Raw genomic sequence first — 18,026 nt, forward strand, 5'->3', positions numbered from 1 at the left:
TTGGTTTCCTAACTCGTGAGATGACAATAGTAGTTTCTTTCTAATTTGGCTATAAACGAAAAAAATATATAGGTAAAGTGCTTAGTACAACCGTCTGGGAAATAGCAAAGTCCCCATAATGCCAGCTGCCGTTACTGTTATGTCTAGCATCGAACTTCTCCTGGAAATCAGCCACCTCTCTCCTTGAGCCCTGTCCAGGGCCAAGGGGTTTTTGGTAGTGTAGAGGGGCAACTCCTATCTTGCAAGGAACAGCAAGAGGTGGGGGCAAGCAGCTCTCTCTGGTCACTTCTTCAAGGGGGTGGTTGCTGAGGCTTTGGAAGGGAATTTAGTGAGCTCAGACCCTCTCAAGGCTACTGTGCTCCAAGTATGTGGCAGTTCATTTCAAGCTTGATGGCACACTCTTTGCAGAGCAGTTGCCAAGGAACGAGGTAATCTTGTGACAGAAATACTGCCTGATGCTGTCAGTTTGATGGTCGAAAAGGTTTTAGGTGGTATCAAATTTTATTACTAGCATTCCTGGTCTCCATGAAAGAACGACATAAGAAGACAAGTTATGTCAAAGGACAAAACCACAGACCCAGATGGGCACCGTGCATACAGCAGACACTTGGTTTCCTTTTGATATTGACTCAAACAGGGACTGGATTAAAAAAAGAAGAAAATAACAACAAGACCACAGACTTAAGCTGATCAGTGGTCTAACACTGGCAAGACTACTTTTGTTGATAAATTGATTTCTTGGGAAATCCTGGGAAAGTTCCTGGACGTGACCCTGTGGTCCTACCACCACTAGCTATCTGTGACCTTGGATGAGTCAGCAAGTCGATGCAAAGGGAACACACACAGCACGGTGACACAGCGGGCACCACCTGCCCCCCACCGTCACAGATGGCTTGCAAATAAGCTACTCACATACTTCCTGAGATCTGCTGCACCCAAACACACCAAGCTCAGAGAGGCTTTTGAGGCAGACAAGGGCAGGGAGAGAGGATGGTTCTTCTCGCATGGGTATTTAAGGAGTGTAGTGTCATGCGTGAGTGACTTTTTGGTTAGTAAGTTCTGCTGATTACATGAAGCAATGAGATAACTATCATGGCCAAAAGAGTATTCCTACTGCAGGCTCAGTAAGACTTTCTAATGATATTGAAGTAGTAGTTCCCTGAAAAGAGCTACTATGATCACATGGCTTGGTTAACTGTTTCTTACAAGTCTGAGCATGAATTTAATACACATGAACTATACATTGACAAAGACAGGATGCTCCTGAAATAAAATCACAGCATCTTATTGCATATACTACATCATCCAAGGTCAAAACCCTTTCATAGAGACATTTAAAACTATAACCAAGTAAAAGAGAAAATAGATGCAAATTTGCTTTTACAAAATTTGAAAATCAACCAAAAGAGTAAGGCACAAGATGCAGTCAGCTACAAAGCACTTCAGAGAACAGTGCTTTGCTCTCAGGTCTGGGACCCACCCCCTGGGCAAGGCCGCCTGGCAGCAGGCAGGAACCAAACCCCTGCCACCTCCACTCACTCCCAGGGTTCCTCTTTGCAGGATGGTGGGGAGCGCAGGCACCAAGGCAGGAAGGCCAGGGCAGGAAGATACCCCGCGTCCTTCACTTTCCCTCAGTGTGAGCACACCAAGTTCCCTCTAACCAGGAGAACAGGACCCTAGGCACCAAAAGTCAAGCATGAGGGAACGTCTGGGCCATTTCTGGTTGCCACAGGCAGTCTGGCAGGTGTCTTTCAGATGCTAAAGTGCCAGGGTTTGCAGGATACTTGGATGGTTTACAGTGATGATGAGTTGGAGTCTTTAAACTCAATGGTGTCCTAGATACTCAGTTAGGATGATAGTGATCCCATCCATCCCGTGGTTGGTCACTGAGCTATATACGAAGCTGGCCTAGAATCAGACCCCGCATCCATAGGGAGAAATCATCACCCTTTACCGGGATCTGGATTTGTTTTCAGGATCTATTCTCATGAAGGAGACTTGAGAAGCTGAGAAACTCCAGAAGAATTTAAGTTTCAAAGTCAGATGAGTTTGCTACTCAACCTTCATCATGGTTGTAGCTTTCGCTCCCAGAATACAAGGCCAGAGAGGCACCAACCAGGAGGCAAACTTCACCTTCAAGGCCAGGCAACGCCTGGCTACAGTTAGACCCCGCAGCAGGGTTAGAGAAGTCTCTCCAGCAAGGCTGGGAGTTCGGCTTCCAATAGATCTACAAAGAGGGCCAGGAGAAAAAGCACGCTGAGTGCCTGGCGGCATCTAGTGGTCACTAGTGGTCACTGCCAGTCATCAGCTTTCCTCCAATAAACCAGTTATCATGAGAATATAAAACAATCAGGAAGAAAAAAAAGTGTAGCTTTTTTTTTTTTTTTTTGAGACAAGAGTTTCGCTCTGTTGCCCAGGATAGAGTGCAGTGGCAGTGCTCTTGGCTCACTGTAAGCTCCACCTCCCGGGTTCACGCCATTCTCCTGCCTCAGCCTCCCGAGTAGCTGGGACTACAGGCGCCTGCCACCATGCCCGGCTAATTTTTTGTATTTTTAGTAGAGACGGGGTTTCACCGTGTTAGCCTGGATGGTCTCGATCTCCTGACCTCGTGATCTGCCCGCCTCGGCCTCCCAAAGTGCTGGGATTACAGGCGTGAGCCACCGCGCCCGGCCAAAAGTTTAGTATTTTATTAAAGAAAACCATGACATACTAAATAGTCCTGAAACAAAAACGATTTACACATTTTCTTCTGACTAGGTATTTATTAAGTTCTAAAACCTTGAATAACTGCTATTTTAAAAATTCACACTAAAAGAAAACTAGAAATGTTAACACCTTTAACAGAGGGCAGTAAGTGGCCTTTTTTTTTTTTTTAATTATAATTGCCTAGGAGAAAGGTGAGCTAATCTCTTTGGAAGTGTCATCAGCTGGTGAACTTCATCTTGGTCTCCACTTTATGTCTTTCACTCCATGAAAATGTCTTTTCAAAGCAGTGTTATCCGCCCATGGTGAGTTTAAATAGGCATCATCATCATTTTCTTCCAATCTCTGGAAATAAGTATGTTTTATTCAGGCAGGCATTTCAGGAAAGTGTTTTGCACATAAAGAGACTGAAGAAAGAGTCCATGACTGACCTCCCCCTCTCCCTGCCCTCTAGGAGCAGGACACTGCCATGTCTAACACCAGGGGACACCTGGCAGGACCCCGACAGACCTGCAGACAGAAGCTCTAGAAAGACCCCTCCCCGGCATTCTGCAGAGCTCACTGCTCCCCAGCAGCCCCAGGTAAGGCACACAGGCTATGTGTGGGCGCCAGCACTGCAGAAAGCCCATCTGTCCCCCGCTACCTTGAGCTCCTCTTGTCTTCTGTGATAGTACAGCATCAGCTGCTTCTGCTCCTCACTGCTAATAATAGGCTCTCGGGCTGGAGCTCCCTGTCCCCTCTGCAAAGAGGAGAGCAGAGCAAATTGTGGATTAAGGTGTTCTTAGAGTGACAATCCTGAAGTTACAACAAATGTTTTACGATTGCCTTTGCCGGCTACTAAAGATAAACAGGTCCCCCATGTCTGATCACCCGAAGTGAAGCATCAAGGGAAGCCTTGGTCTTGAGCAGCCCTGAGCCCTGGACTCTCACTGTGTGGAGACCAGAGGCTGCACGATGCCATCTCTGTCTTGACCATTCCCAAGGCAGACACTGCAGGCAGGTCCAGTGGGAAAGGGAGGATGCTCAGAGCCACGGACTCTGGATCTACATATGGTGGAGGGCCCCATTTCCCCAAAATCACAGCCTAGTGACGTAGGAGCACCCACAAAACCAAGGCGGCCCCTCAGGTTACAGCGCTACACGATGTCCTTCAAAGGTCTCGAACCTTTCCTCCTCCCCCTCCTGTACACAGCATCAGCAGTTTGAAAAAGCCTGAAATCAGTGTCAGGCGAAATTTTACATTTCAAGGAACATATCTGTTTACTTGCAGCCCTATTTTTACGCTTGAAATTAACATAGTATATTTCCTCTCCCCCACATATTAAAACAAACTCTAGATATTGCTAATCAATCCATATTTTCTTCCAGTTTTTGTTGGTGTGCAGGAAGAGGATATTTTTAGTTTAAACCCGAGCCAATAAGATTAAAATATTTGTACCAGTAGTTTAAATCTTTCGGATTCACTGTACATTTTTATCAGTTTGAAGGGAAATAACAAAAACTACTGACACATTAAAGCAAAAAGTACTTACTTGCTGAATCTTGGCGATAATTTTGGTTTTTTCATTCTTCCCCACGTAGTCTGAAAGCTTCTTCGTTCTTCTCAGCTCCTTGGCTGCCCACCACAGCTGCGCCTCTGCCTCTTTAATGACGTTGAGCCCTGCCTGGGGCCAATCGTAAGAATGGCTTGACTGTGTGTTCCCACCCAGGGGGCAGAGCCCAGCTGAGCCCCTCCCAGCAGGGGGCAGGGGACAGATTTCTCCCCGTGCTCACCATGGGAAGCCTGACTCCCCCACCTCACTCTAAGTCCTTGCTGACTTTAGTACCTTCCCTGTTAAGTTTCCACTCATGCCCTGACTCAGTTAACTTCCTCCTCTGGACAACAGGGAGATCCTATCTCATTTGCACCTTGATCCATATAGTTCGTCTTAGACGGATCTGTAGGCCACTGCCAGGGAAGGGCACTGGCATCGTGCTGGGTGTTTAAATCGAGGTATAAAGGGGCTGCCTGTTTACTTCTGCATATTTCATTTATTTAACATGGCTTAGACAAAGAATATTGTCCAATAGGATAAGAAGTGAGAAAACCCAAGGAAAATGGAACATGAGGGTCAGAAAATAACACGAAGCAACAGGTAAGACTAGAAACACAAATTTCCATGCAAAGGGACTGATGCATTTGGGTAGAAATAGGAAGAAATTAGGTAGCTGGCTTCCTAGCAGCCAAAGACAGTGGAAATGTTTGCAGTCACTCCTGATGAGCGGCCTCACAAACTGCATCCACTGCCTCCTGTGTGTGGGGCCAAACCCCTCACTCATGAGTACCCACTCTCAGGGGCTGCTCCTGAATTCAGAACTCTGCTCTGAAGCAGGGCATAGCAAACCTGAAAGCTGTGTAGGGAGCAAAACACTACATCCAGAAGAGGGGCATCAAATCTTAAGGGCTTTGGGGGCCAGGAACTCAACCTCCAGAGTACCCACTCACAAACTACGTACCTGTGTTCCCGACAAGTCTTCCTTATTTTCAAACTCCATGCGGATGGGATCATACGGTGGCAACCCCATGGGGTAAACAATCATCACCGCGCCTCGAAGCTGGTCCAAGGCATCTTTTACCATCTCCATGGTAACACAGACACCGGCTTCCACTTGTTTCTGCAAGCAGAAAGCCATCGTTATCTACAGTGTGGCTAATCACTTCCATAAATTCGATCAAGATCTTATACAAGACCCTTGCCAGATACTGCCAGAGCAACAAAAAGAAATCAAACAGTTCTTGCTCCCAGAGTGACTACCATCTATTTCAGGGGCTGAGCGAAGCACACCGTGGCCTGTATTATAAAGCAGACGGTGAGCAGCACTGAGCATGGAGTACAATGAAGTGCAAAGAATTCTCAAAGGAGAAAGAGCCCAATGCTGGCAGCACAGATGGCGGTGAGGATGGGGAGATACGGCAGGGGGAGCAGGCACCGCAGGTGGGCCTCGAAATGCAGATGGGCTGAAAAGGTACAGATGGCAGCAGGTGCTTCAGGACAAGCTGAAACAAAGAAAAGCAGGCGCCAGCCCCCTCAGCATGGGGCAGGAAGGAGAGGAGAAGATGAGGCCAGCTCTAGCTGGATCAGCTGAAGTTTGTTTTTGAATGGCCACAAAAGCCAGGCTGAAGAGTTCACGTTTCCTCTGTTAGGCCACGGGAAGCGACTGCCTTTTCTGGGAAGGAGTGGTAATGTTGAGAGATTTATCTTGTAGCTGATATAGAACAGACCTAGTTGGCCAGATGTGGTGGCTCACACCTTATGTAATTCCAGCACTTTGGGAGGCCGAGGTGGGCGAATCACCTGAGGTCAGCAGTTCGAGACCAGCCTGGCCAACATGGCAAAGCCCTGTCTCTACTAAAAATACAAAAATTAGCTGGGTGTGGTGGCAGGTGCCTGTAGTCCCAGCTACTCAGCAGGCTGTGGCAGGACAATTGCTTGAGCCTGGGAGGCAGAGGTTGGAGTAAGCCAAAATCGTGCCACTGCACTCCAGCTTGGGCAACAGAATAAGACTCTGCCTCAAAAAAAAGAACAGACCTAGTTGGAGGGAGACCAGGTAGCAGGCTCTGAAGAGTACAGAGGAAGGTGTGATGAAATAACAAATATATCTGGTCTTTGCTACTCAGTTCCAGGCACAGAGCTCCAAAACTCTTGGAATTTCCTGAGTGACAGGAGTGTCTTGTTATTTATAACGAGCCCCTTCTCACCATACCTGAGCTTGTGCTAATACAGTAACCTGTAGTCCGCGCTGGGTTTCAAGGAAGGGGCTGGCCGTGCCTGGGAGACCAAGCACATAATTAGAGGGTTGGAGCTTTCGGCCTCACTCCCTTCCTCCACCTCCAGGCGCTAGAGGTTGGGATCAAACACGTGGCCAGTGGTTTAAGCCATCATGCCTACTGAACAAAAACGCTATAAAAATCCCAGACATCATGGCTCAGTGAAGCTTCCTGATTGGTGAAGACGTTGATGTGCCGGGTGACACACATCAGTGGGGGCGTTGTGGGAAGCTCCAAATTTGTAGTCAAGCTGGACACAAGTATGGGTGGCCTGGGGACCTCACGTGTAGCTGGTGTCTGAAATAAGAGGAGTCTTGTTGGTGATCTCGCCCTTTAACTTTTGGGTCTGATGCTAACTCCAGGCAGTTAGTGTCAGAATTGAAGGATCTGCCCTTGACCTGTGGGGTCTGTGCTGTCTCTGAGTAGTTAGTGTCAGAACGGAATTGAATTGACTGGCAGGACCCCCAGTGGGCATGAGAATGCAAAAGGCTACAGGAGAGCCTTAAAGAAAGCCACAGCTGTGGAAGTGAAAGGAAGAGGTGGACTTAAGAGGCATCATGGGAGCAGACGGTACAGAACTCCACTTCAAACCTAGAGGTGACAGAAGGGAGAAGTGTTGAAGATGACACTGAGGATTTGCCCTATAAAACCAAGACACTGTGGTTCTGTTACTGGAAACAGAGAAGCTCATAGGAGGTGCTGATTCTCAGGGACAGAACAGAGAGGGAGAGGAGTGAGGAAGCAAAGAGCTCATTTCTAGAAAACTGGACTTCAAAGTGCTGACTGGGTGTTCAGATAGAATCATCTCACAACCAGCTGGAAATTCAGGTTGGAAGTGAAGCAAGATGTCAGGGGGAAAGGATGGAAGCTTCAGAGTTATCTGCAGAGGGTGGAATTTGCATTTGGCAGAGTAGATAAGATACTGAGAGAGGAAGAAGACCAAGGATAAAAAGTACTTTGAGAAGTACACAGGCAAAGGGGAGAAGTGAGGCGACCGAGAGAGGAGTTCCACAGCAAAGTGTGGGGAGAAGGGTGCAGAACAACAGCCAGACCACTGTTTTCTTGCCATGGCCTGAGACGTGCTCACATGCCTAGATGCCATCACCACGCAAACGACGGGCTCAACCAGGGCCTCGCCTGTAGAGCTTCATAAAGCCTTTCCTATATTAACAGGCACAGAGCTTCAGGGCAGCCTTTGCTGAGGCTCTTCAAAGATTAGTCAAAAGCTTGGTAAGTTTGAGAAATATTGGTTTAAAAATAACAGTTCTGCTGAGCAAACCAGGAGAAGCAGAAGAAAAAGTGGTTATCAGTCGAGAGACTGGCAGTTGAGAGTGGTAGCAACTAATATCACCAACACACAAATACAAGCAACAGATACAGATACCACTTCTTTCAATAGCCTTAAATTCTCTTCCTCCAGATACACATTATCTGTATATTAATGGTATAAATTTACGCTCCTCCCTCTATAAACTAGCCTTTGTATAAAATGCTGAAGACAATTACAAAAAACCGATTTATATCAAATACATATTAAGTCAATCAAGTGTCTGGAGAGCTACTCGATGGCCACAATATTCAAATCTCCCCTACTTAACTTTGTTAAGTTCTTCAAAAAGGTAAAAGAAATGAAATCAACATTTGTATTATACATATTTGTATTATACGTGAACCTATATTTACATAAGCCAACAAAAATTTGTGTCTGCCTGGAGGAACGGAGAGGCCTCTGGGCAACCGTCAGGATTATGAAAGGAAAAGCTATGGCCTACCCCAAATACGCTTGTTTCCTTTGCCTCCGGAAGGCTGAAAGAGAAGGCTGGCTGAGAGGCAACTCTGGAAGCCAGAGTTGGAGTTTTATCTCAAAAGACAAGTTTTAGGCCGGGCGCGGTGGCTCATGCCTGTAATCCCAGCACTTTGGGAGGCCAAGACAGGCGGATCACCTGAGGTCAGGAGTTCGAGACCAGCCTGACCAACATGGAGAAACCCCGTCTCTACTAAAAATACAAAATTAGCTCGGCATGGTGGTGCATGCCTGTAATCCCAGCTACTCGGGAGGCTGAGGCAGGAGAATTGCTTGAACCCAGGAGGTGGAGGTTGCGGTGAGCCGAGATCGCACCATTGCACTCCAGCCTGGGCAACAAAAGCAAAATTCCATCTCCAAAAAAAAAAAAAAAAAAACCCAACAAGTTTTAGTGCATCATTTAAAAAAGCCAACCTTAGATATTATTGCTTTGGCTTCTTCTATAGTCTTCTTTAACACTTGCTTCATCTTCTCATTTGGAGCTATAAAAATAAAAAGGAGAGAGGGAGAAAGAGCTGTCAAATACAAAGCCTCTTCTGAAATACCTCAATCCCCTCTGTCTGAGTCAGGGGGTAAATGAAGAGAGAGAGTGCGAGTGTGGAATTTAGGGAAGAGAAGAAAGAAACCTGGCTGCCGGAAGTTAGGTGAAGACCTCTCCCCAACAGCAGAGACCTGGAGTGTGCTTTACGCAAAGTGGCAAAGGCTACAAAAAACAGAAATGCATGTCGTTGGGTAAACAGGGCTGCTGAACTTTTTCTGGAAAGGGCCAGAGAGTAAAATTTGAGGCTTTGCAGGCCACACAGTCTTGTTGGGTGGGATAACTCAGCTCTGCCACGTAGCACAAGAGCGGACAATACTTAAATAATTGGGGTAGCTGCATCTCCATACAATTTTATTTACAATAGGCAACTGGCTAAATTTGGCCTGTAGCCCATAATTTGGTGACCCCTAGATCAGGAAAAAATAACTTGAAAGCTTAGAAGCCAAAAAAAAAAAAGAAGATGGAATGCCCAAACCTAGGGAAAATGGGGCAAGTTGAAACCATACATTCCTAGTAAATAACAGTATTAATTAGACATTGAAAATATTAGGAATACAAGATTGTATTATAATAGAAGTGGTTAGGCTGGGCGTAGTGGCTCACGCCTGTAATCCCAGCACTTCGGAAGGCCAAGATGGGTGGATCACCTGAGGTCAGGAGTTCGAGACCAGCCTGGGCAACATGCTGAAACCCTGTCTCTATGAAAAATACAAAAATTAGCCGGGCATGGTAGCAGGCATGTATAATCCCAGCTACTCTGGAGGCTGAGGCAGGAGAATCGCTGGAATCCAGGAGGCAGAGGTTGCAGTGAGCCGAGATTGTGCCACTGCACTCCAACCTGGGTGACAGAGTAAGACTCTGTCTCAAAAAAAAAAAAAAAAAAAAGGTGGTTAATTTAAGAACATATTACATATTGGTTTAATGATGAATAATGAACTGTTAACTGGTTCTCATATTTTTTTTCCTCATCTTACCACATCTTCTTACGTAAGAAAGCTGTGGAAGACAACCATTTTTCAGGTTAACATTGAAAGGAAAAAATACTAGGAATTCTTACTATCCCTGATATTTAAAAAAATGTATTTTTGAGCTGCTAAAGGCCTTGCAGGAATACTGTTCTTTTACTCCTAACAGTGTTTTAGGGCTGTTCAATTACAGTGTTTTAAATGGCGCTTTTAATGCAGGTTAAAAAGAATAAGCTATCAAAAAGGATTATCATCAATTCCACATGATCAGCCAAACACTGAAAGGAGAGGAATTTCCTCAGTGTTTTGCCGTGTACTGAAGTGCTCTGCCCAGAGAGAAGCATGTCCTTGATCAGGGAAGTCCATGTGCTGACATGCTTTCCCTTTCCTCTTTCACACAGTCCATCTCGAAAGATCCCCCAACATCTGCGAACAGTAACAAAACACAACGCTGAATACATTGCAGTGAGGACCTGCCAACAATTATTAGGTGGAAACACATGAAATTGCCAATACTCAACCATTTTTGAGCTACAGAAGGGAAAGGGTCATTTCATCTGGTTCGTCGAATACATATAAAAGCAAGCTGCAACTTATTAAAGAGCAAGACAAAAGCTTCCTTTATCTACCTAATTCATCCTAGATTAGAGTTTTACCAAAGGAGCTACAGAGTACAGTATTTTGTAAGTCTGTAGAGAAATGACGAGGTCAATTTTTAAACGTAAAGAACTGCTTTCTCACACCTGTAATCCCAGCACTTCGGGAGGCCGAGACCGGCAGATCATCTGAGGTCACGAGTTCGAGACCAGCCTGGCCAACATGGCAAAACCCCGTCTCTACTAAAAATACAAAAATTAGTCAGGTGTGGTGGCACATGCCTGTAGTCCCAGCTACTCAAGAGGCGGAGGCAGGAGAATCACTTGAACCTGGAAGACAGAGGTGGCAGTGAGCTGAGATTGTGCCACTGCACTCCAGCCTGGGCTAGAGCAAGAATCCGTCTCAAAAAAAAAAAAAAAAAAAAGGAACTGTTTTCATACTTATGCCTGTATCAAGCATGCACACAGAAGAGAAATCCTCACTTACCTTGCCCATTCCTTCGTCCAATATCATCCTTTTTAAATACTGCACCTCCGCTGGGTACACATTTTTCACCCCATTCATCCTTCAATTTCAATTCTTCAATCTGATCATCAGTCAGTCCTTGCATATTAGGAGGGAGAAATATGCCATGTTCGGCTAATTCTTCCATTTCTTAAAAATAAGTGAAAGACAGTATCACAATCATAACACCTCATACCCCATTGGAAGGTAAGCTCCAAAGAGTCAGGGGTCTTGCCCATCTGGCTCACTATTTTGTGGAACAAACATTTATATGCCACTTGCTAAGTGCCAGGCCTGGGCTGGACCCTTGACAAGGAGTCACTGATCCATCCTCAGCCAACAGCACAGAGAGTTCAGGAGCTCACCCCATGTCCCAGGCAGTCGGCCTGTAGATTGAGTGCTCCAATCATTTGTGGTATGTTGTGTTTTCTGGAACTCAGGGAGGGCAAAATTACTATTCATTGAATGCCTGAATATATATTCACATGGGTTTTATGGTTTTCCGAGTGCACTCACATGGACTATCTCATTTAATTTAACCTTGTACATTCCCCCTACCTTCCTTAATTTACGATTGTATCATGTCAGGCTCGCTCAGATGACACATATGCAGCTGATATCTTTTTTTTTTTTTTTTTTTTTTGAGACAGAATCTCACTGTGTTACTCAGGCTGGAGTGCAGCGGCACGATCTCAGGCTCACTGAAACCTCCAACTCACGGGTTCAAGTGATTTTCCTGCCTCAGCTTCCTGAGTAGCTGGGATTACAGGTGTCCACCACCACGCCCAGCTAATTTTTGTATTTTAATAGAGACAGAGTTTCGCCATGTTGACCAAGCTGGTCTTGAACTCCTGACCTCAAGTAATCCACCCGCCTCGGCCTCCCAAAGTGCTGGGATTACAGGGATGAGCCACCGCGCCTGGCCTGAGACCTTCTATAAAACTTCATGTCAATGCTTCATAAATAATTTATACAAATCAGTGGGGAGGATTTAAAGCAGCTTATACCCCTCAAAGGTAGCAGAGATGGGACAAGGGACTTGGTTTTCTAGTATCATGTTCACTATTCAAATGCATGGCTATTTTTCCTAATTGTTATACATTCACCCCAAAACCAGTCCACATTTTAACCTTGCAAAATTGCCTTCCTTCCTTTCTCCCTCTCTCCTTCCTTCCTGTGAAGGAGGCACCTGGATCTCGGTGTTCCCATAATATTGTGTGAGGACATCACCTGACCTGAAATAATACAGTATTATGAACAAATGGTGTAATTGAATGGGACGTTTATTGTCTCCCTCTCCACCACAGTCTAAGCTACTTAATTCTTGAAAATAAGGGAAAGTTAGACAACATCTATCACAGTTATCATTATAACACCTCACACCCCATTGGAATGTTAGCTTCCAGGGGTCAGGGGTCTTGCCCATCTGGCTCACTATTTTATGGAACAAATATTTATATGCCACTTGCTATGTGCCAGACCTGGCCTGGGCCTTTGACACGGGGGCACGGTACTGGTCTTATTCATCCTTGTCTTTTTTTTCTTTGAGACAGGGTCTCCCTCTGTCACCCAGGCAGGAGTGCAGTGGCGCGATCTCAGCTCACTGCAGCGATCTCAGCTCACTGCAGCATTGCCTCACGGGTTCAAGCGATTCTCACGCCTCAGCCTCCCAAGTAGCTGGGACAACAGGCATGTGTCACCACGTTTTGTATTTTTAGTAGAGACTGGGTTTCACCATGTTGCCCAGGCTAGTCTAGAACTCCTAGGCTCAAGTGATCCGCCCGCCTCAGCCTCTCAAAGTGTCAGCATTACCCGTGTGAGCCACCACGCCCGGCCCCATCCTTGTCTTCTGAAGGCTGAGCACCGGTGCAGAATAAATACATGAATTTTAAGTTCACTAATGTGACTCTTAGCATTCAGCACATTTCCAATTTATAACGTTATAGGAAAAGAAGATGAATTCCTTTTCTCCTCAAATGCTTTAACTTAAAAATAACATTTAATATTGAGTTTGTGTTGGAAGCTCAATTAAGAAACTACACGTAAGTTTCATGAAAAGAACCATGACCCTCAGGAATTTCTCCACGGTGCAAAACTCACATATTCATATAATGTAATCAATACATTTCATAATAAATCACATATTCATGCAATTTAATAAATCACATAAATGAATATACTATTTATTGCAAATAGTTACGTTTGTATATTCTATATATACACGATAGTTATATAAACAGTAATATCCTAGACCACATCAGGAAGTATCATCCCGTCAAGTTCAAAAACTATGCTGTCTAATGCGGCAGCTACTCGCTCCACTTGGCGATTTAAATTTATTTAAATTAAAATGAGCCAGACGCGATGGATCACACTTGTAATCCTAGCACTTTGGGAGGCGGAGGCAGGCGGATCACCTGAGGTCAGGCGTTCGAGACCAGCCTGGCCAACATGATGAAACCCCGTGTCCACTAAAGATACAAATATTAGCTGGGCGTGGTGGTGGGCGCCTGTAATCCCAGATACTTGGGAGGCTGAGGCAGGAGAATAGCTTGAACCCGGGAGGCGAAGGTTGCAGTGAGCAGAGATCGCGCCACTGCACTCCAGCCTGGGCAACAGTAAGACCCTGTCTCTCACACACACATACCATATATATATATATATATAATTTATCTATATTTATATATAATATTTATTTATATTTATATATTTAATTAATTAAAATGCAAATGTAAAATTCGGTTGCCTGGCCGCACTAGCCACATTCCAAATGCTCTACGGCCACAAGTGGCCGGCGGCTGCCCAATGGACAGCACAGATGGGGGCCCTTCCACCGCCGGAAAGTTCTGCGGCAAAGCGGGTGCCCTGGAACCTGCGCGGGGTAGGGAGACGGCGCCGCAACGCAAGAGGCCGTTTCCAGGGCGGGGAAAGATCACCAAGGCTTCCTCAACTGTAAGAGGCCGTTCCAAAGCCAGGTGGCTCGCTGCTTTACATCGGGCGACTAAAAATAGTAAATTCAGCTTTTAAAAGCCCACCTAGTTCTCATCTCACCCCTCACACGTGATTAATTGCACTAAGTCTGCTGTTCAGCCCGGCCTTTCGGCTCCCTCCCTCCCCAGCCCATTTCCACTTATTCGCAGCACCCCAAATCCTGGCTCCGAGAGGCACCTGGGCCCACCTCCCAGCCCGGGGTGTCAGACAGGCCGGATCTTCTCCGGTTCCTTATTCATCTCCGGTTAACCCTAGTGTCCCGTTTCAACCCCGGCTGCTGCAAATCTCTTCAATAATCTTCACAAACCTGTCCCCTCGGCCCACCCTGCCCCTCTTTCTCCATCCCACGCCGGTCTCTCGATCTGTCCTGGATGGGCCCACCCGCGAGCCGCACCTGAGCAGAGGCGCTGCACCTTGAGCCGCCCATTATAGACCCGGGCCACCTGCACCGTGAGCTCCTCCAGCTCGGTGCTCCCAGGCGCCTGCAGCAGGAACTGGCTCTCGTCGCCCCGCTTCACGTGCAGCAGAACCATGGCGGTCCCGCCGAGGTACTGAGGCGGTGAGAAGGCCCGGGCTGCGTGGCCCGCGGGTCCTGCCGGCCGAGGGTCGCCTGATCGCCAGCAGCGGCGACGCACTAACAGTCGCTCAGAGTCCGGAATCCCACGCTCCCTAGACCGCGGTGAGCGGGGGAAACTGCACTCGCTCCCGGAAGTGGATGTTGCCAAGAGCAACAGTGAAGCAGAGTTAAAAAGAGCCGCCAGCTCAAGCTCAGAACCCGAGTGGGGGAGGCTGGGGTGCACCGAGGCCCAGCAATCCACGCCCGTACGGAGCTGCGGCCGGGGAAACCACCCACACAGTCTGAGAGGACAGCTGATTCTGAGCGGACCCGCGGAAGGAGATTCGCAGAGCCCCTTCCCGGAAGTGACTGTTGTCGGGGCAACTGCCAAAACACAGACCAAGTCGCTGAAGGGGAGGGCGGACCTCCCAATCGACTGGTCTGGGGCCCGAGATTTCCACTCAGGGAGATACGTGGGCTGAGATGGGAGTTACTAGATGAGGAACGGGAAGTACGGCAGGAACCACAATCGCCGAGTTCCGCAGCAGCCGCCCCACAACCGCTCCAAATTCCAGCGTCCCTTCCGCCGCTTTCAGTCTCCACTTCCGGCAACGTTTCCACGCTGTTTCCGGCCTGGGAAAGTTTGGCGGCAGCGACCTAGAACTGAGTCTTGCTGTTCGCTGCTGTTTGCGCGGGTCAGCTTTTCAGGACGGAGGGGCCAGGGCGAGTGTCCGCACTTCTTCGTTCAGGTTGATTTGGATGGCGTTGCTAGGGTAGCTCCAGCGGCTCCTGCCAGAGCGACCCTCCCGGAAATATCCAGCCATCCTCCAGCGGACTCTTGCTGAAGGCAGTCGGCGTCAGTCGCTGTTTATTCCGGGCCCCACAGATCCAGAGTCACTGCTCTCATGGAGCTTATATTTTAGTGTGACAAAAAGAAAACAAAAATAAATGGACAGGCCGGGAGCGGTGGCTCACGCGTGTAATCCCAACACTTAGGGAGGCCGAGGAGGGCGGATCACCTGAGGTCAGGAGTTCGAAAGCAGCCTGGCCAACATGGTGAAACCCCTTCTCTACTAAAAATACAAAAATTAGCCGAACGTAGTGGCGCGTGCCAGTAATTCCAGCTACTAGGGAGCCTGAGGTGGGAGAATTGCCTGAACCCGGGAGGCGGAGGTTGCAGTGAGCCTAGATCGCGCCACTACCCTCCAGCCTTGGCGACAGAGTGAGACTGTGTCTCAAAAATAATAAATAAACAAACGGACAATACAAATTCAAATACAGATCTAAAGAAAACTAAACAGGTTGATGGACTTCTTATGTTTGATGGTCAGGGAATGTACACCTTCTGCGATATTGGGAGTAATATTATCGTCTCCCGCCCTGAATATTTAGAAAAATATCACAGTGAGGTGTACACCCCTGCGATATTGAGAGTAATGTCATCCTCTCCACCCAGGAAATTACTAACAAGGTCACGGGGGGGTGTACTCCCCCTGTGATATTGGGAGTAATGTTTTCCTCCCCAAACCTGGATGTTAGCAACAAGATAACAGAGGGGGTGTACACACCCTGCGATATTGGAAGTAATATGATCCTCTCCCCCCCGGATACTGGGAAAAATATCACAGCGCGGGTATACATTTCCTTCGCTGTTGGGAGTAATATCATTCTTTTCCTCTCTGGATATCAGGAACAATATCACAGGGGTGGTGTACGTTTCCTTCGATATGGGGAGTAATATCATCCTCTCCCCGTTGGGATACTAGGAACAATATCCCAGGGGGGTGTCCACCCTCTGCGATATTGGGAGTAATATCATCCTCTGTTTCCCCGGATATTAGACACAATATCACAAAAAGATGTACACCCCCTGCGATATTGGGAGTAATATCATACTCTCCTTCCCTGGATATTAGAAAACAATATCATCAGGGGTGAACACCCCCTGCGATAATGGAAGTAATATTTTCTCTTTTTTTCTTTTATTTATTTTTTTTTTTTTAACAGAGTTTCACTCTTGCTGCCCAGGCTGGAGTGTAATGGCATGATCTCGGCTCACTGCAGCCTCTGCCTCCCGTATTCAAGCGATTCTCCTGTTTCAGCCTTCCAAGTAGCTGGGATTACAGGCATGCGCTACCACGCCCGGCAAATTTTTTTTTTTTTTTTTTTTTTGTATTTTTAGTAGAGACAGTGTTTCTCCATATTGGTCAGGCTGGTCTTGAACTCCCGACCTCAGGTGATCCGCCTGATTCAGCCTCCCAAAGTGCTGAGATTACAGGCGTGAGCGATCGCGCCCAGCCACCACTTAGCATTTTCATTTTACATTTGTTGAAGTTACAGATTTATACACACATTGATTGCTGCTTTATTATACACTTGCATATACATAAAATGGGAAATAGAAAAGAATAAAATGGGTACAATATCCCTAAAGTTTCACATTCCGAAACATTTTTTAAATATTTGCTTTTTAGAAATTTGTTTCAATTAAGAAACTGCGGTATACACACACAATAAAGTATTATTCAGCCTAAAAAGGAATAAAGTCCTCTCCGCTGCAGAAAAAATGGATGAGATTGCAGGTCTGTATGTTAAGTGAAATAAGCCAGGCACAGAATGACAAATATTACATGTCCTCACTTACGCGTAGGAACAAAAAAGAAAATCTTGGCCAGGTGGCTCAGGCCTGTAATCCCAGCTCTTTGGGAGGCCGAGTTGCACGGATTACTTGAGGCCAGGAGTTTGAGAGCCGCCTGGCCAACATGGTGAAACCCCGTCTCTACTAAAAACACAAACAATTAGCCAGGCGTGGTGACGCGTGCCTGTAGTCTCAGCTACTCGGAAGGCTGAGGCCCAAGAAGCGCTTGAACTCGGGAGGTGGAGGTTGCAGTGAGCCTGGACTGTGCCTGTATGCTCCAATCTGGGCAACAGAAAGAGACTCCATCACACACCTACACACAAAAGGAATCTCAGGAAGGTGGAGAGTATAAAGGGGGTTAGCAGACGCTAGGAAGAAAAGGGGTGGGTGGGGAATGAGGAGAAGTGGATAATTGGGTCCCAAAATACAGAAAGATGGAGTAAGTGAGTTCTAGTGTTTGACAGTTACAGTATGAAAATTTTAGTTCACAAGAATTTCTTGCATATTTCCAGATGCTTTGGTAAGAAGCTTCCTAACTTTCTCATTATGCTGGTTTTTAAGCTCTTGTCTTCTGCTCTTGAAATCATGCTGGTTTTTTGTTTTTTTGTTTTGAGATGGAGTTTCGCTCTTCTTGCCCAGGCTGGAGTGTAACGGTGCAATTTTTGGCTCACCACAACCTCTGCCTCCTGGGTTCAAGTGATTCTCCTGCCTCCACCTCCTGAGTAGCTGGGATTACAGGCATGCGCCAGCATGCCCAGCTAATGTTGTATTTTTAGTAGAGACGGGGGTTTCTCCCTGTCGGTCAGGCTGGTCTTGATCTCCTGACTTCAGGTGATCCGCCCGCCTTGGCCTCCCAAAGTGCTGGGATTACAGGCGTGAGCGACCACGCCCGGCCCATGCTGTATCCTTATCTGTTGTT

The 18,026-nt window shown here is 46.9% G+C and overlaps 1 protein-coding gene across 7 annotated transcripts in view; it reads right to left on the reverse strand.

Moving 5' to 3' along the window:
• Positions 1-15,749, reverse strand: part of CFAP298 (cilia and flagella associated protein 298) — a 38,036-nt gene extending 22,287 nt beyond the window's left edge. For 2 of the 7 annotated variants that reach the window (XM_034948133.3, XM_034948132.3), the window contains exons 1-5: positions 14,308-15,749; positions 10,905-11,072; positions 8,730-8,797; positions 5,200-5,358; positions 4,236-4,367 (exon numbers count right to left, since the gene is read on the reverse strand). In XM_034948133.3, the coding sequence (XP_034804024.1) occupies positions 4,236-4,367; positions 5,200-5,358; positions 8,730-8,797; positions 10,905-11,072; positions 14,308-14,446 (666 nt within the window). In that variant the 5' untranslated portion in view covers positions 14,447-15,749. Of the gene's footprint in view, positions 1-2,742; positions 3,049-3,346; positions 3,443-4,235; positions 4,368-5,199; positions 5,359-8,729; positions 8,798-10,904; positions 11,073-14,307 lie in introns of those variants that run through there. The other 5 variants (XM_003823998.5, XM_063601301.1, XM_008977716.5 and 2 more) reach the window with 5 other exon arrangements.
• Positions 15,750-18,026: the final 2,277 nt, after the last annotated feature.

The sequence above is a fragment of the Pan paniscus genome, chromosome 22 (genome assembly GCF_029289425.2).
Source record: "Pan paniscus chromosome 22, NHGRI_mPanPan1-v2.0_pri, whole genome shotgun sequence".
Lineage (NCBI taxonomy): Eukaryota > Metazoa > Chordata > Mammalia > Primates > Hominidae > Pan > Pan paniscus.